Source organism: Fonticula alba, assembly GCF_000388065.1.
Source record: "Fonticula alba strain ATCC 38817 unplaced genomic scaffold supercont2.9, whole genome shotgun sequence".
NCBI lineage: Eukaryota > Rotosphaerida > Fonticulaceae > Fonticula > Fonticula alba.
The window spans coordinates 677,983-679,618 of record NW_009242979.1 but is presented as its reverse complement, the minus strand read 5'-3'; the positions used below and the strand labels follow the sequence as shown (position 1 = coordinate 679,618).

Sequence of the window (1,636 nt, the reverse complement as noted above, 5' to 3'; positions counted from 1 at the left end):
CCCCCCCCCCCGCCTTCCGCCAGACGAGCAGGTCACCCCCGAGTACCGGGCCCAGCTGCTGGAGCGCCTGAAGGCCACGCAGATGCGCCGCGAGGTCATCCTCTCCGAGTGCTTTGAGGCTCTGTCCGACCTCGCGGAGCAAGAATCGACGGCTGGAGCCCCGGCCGGCGGTCCGGCCACCGAGGCCCGGCCCCTGCAATTGAGCCTTTCAAAGCGAGCGCTGGCCGTGGCCCAGCACCGGGCGACGGACTTGCGCCTGACGGCCGACCGCCTGTCAGCCGAGGCGGCCCGGCACGCGCGACGCCTAGAGCGCCTGACGGCCGAGCACCAAACGGCCTTTGGTGCTCCACTAGCCGAGGTATGTGTGTGGATCCTCCTTTTTTTTTCCCGCCCCCCCCCGTCCCCCGTCCTCCGAGACACGCACATCTATGTGTCTGGTGGCCGGGCCGCTGCCTGCGGAATGGCCCGTCTCCTGGCCGGATACTAACACGCAGCAATGCAGCTGGAGGCGCGGCGCGACAATTTGCGCGCCGAAATGTCCCGCGAAGAGCTTCGCTTTTTCCCCCCCGGTACGGTGTAGCCCTCCATGTGCAGCTTTCTTTCTGCGCCGCCCCCTCCTGCCGGGCTGGTCCTGACTTCGGCCGCCGGACGTCCGGGCGATGCTTCGAAGAATTTTGCCGGCAGCTCGGCTTCGAATCGGTCGGCGACCTGGACCGTGCGCAGGCCCTGGCCACGGCGCGGAGCGTCGACGCGCGGGCCTCCTTCGAGCGGGTCAAGGAGAACCTTGAGACCCTCCTGTCGGCCGAGGAGGCCGCCGCACAGCGGGCTCGCCAGGCGGCCGACGCTCTGCGCCAGGAGTATCGTGCGGCCAAGGGCGCCGTTCGCGCCCAGCAGGAGGCCGTCGCGGAGGGGGGCTCCCTGCACCGGGCAATCCTTCAGGCGACGGCCGAAAGCCGAGAGGCCGATCGCGAGGCAGCCGACCTGGCGGCCGCCCTGGAGGCGGCCGACGCCCAGGCGACCGAAGCCGCTGCCGAGGCCCTGGCCCAAGACGCTCTGGCCTCGGTGACGATCCTCATGTCGGCAGCGGTGCGTCCTGACGCGGCACATGCCGCTCCGTCCCCGCGCCCCCCTTTGGCTGGGCCTTTCCCAACCTTGTCATCCCGGGTGTCTATCTTCTAAGACCATTCTCCTCTCCGCGCTGATCCCCACCGCATGACCTAGGACTCCTCCCTGCGGCGGGCACGTCTCCAGCTGTACTCGCTGCTCCGCAAGTGTCGGCTGGAGAATGTCGACATCCCGCTCACCGATCCGAGTCGCATGGACTTCGACTCGTCACAGGTTCCCCCCCCCCCCCCCTGCTCCTCGACAAGCGGGCCACTCGTCCGTCCCTTGTTGCCTGCCGTTTGGCGTCCTGCTGCCTGTCGGCGCCTCAAACTAACCGGCCATGCTCGCCCTCGCACCCGCCCTTCCCCCTCCCGGGCAATCGGCAGTTGATCCCCGATGACACGGTCCTCGAGGCGGCTTGTTCAGGACTGGAGGTCAGCCCTGCCCTCCAGCCAGACGAGGGGTTCTCGGCGGCCGCACTGCAGCGTGAGCTCCTGGACCTGGACCAGCGCATCGAGTCTTCCGGTGGCGC

General features: G+C 69.1%; 1 protein-coding gene across 1 annotated transcript in view; it reads left to right on the top strand.

Moving 5' to 3' along the window:
* The window catches only part of H696_05218 (hypothetical protein), a gene marked incomplete at both ends in the record, with an annotated part of 6,643 nt that overhangs the window by 3,388 nt on the left and 1,619 nt on the right, over nucleotides 1-1,636 (top strand). Inside the window, 4 exons of the mRNA XM_009499078.1 lie at nucleotides 24-358; nucleotides 595-1,086; nucleotides 1,222-1,338; nucleotides 1,491-1,621. Coding sequence (XP_009497353.1) covers nucleotides 24-358; nucleotides 595-1,086; nucleotides 1,222-1,338; nucleotides 1,491-1,621 — 1,075 coding nt within the window. The remainder of the gene's footprint in view (nucleotides 1-23; nucleotides 359-594; nucleotides 1,087-1,221; nucleotides 1,339-1,490; nucleotides 1,622-1,636) is intronic.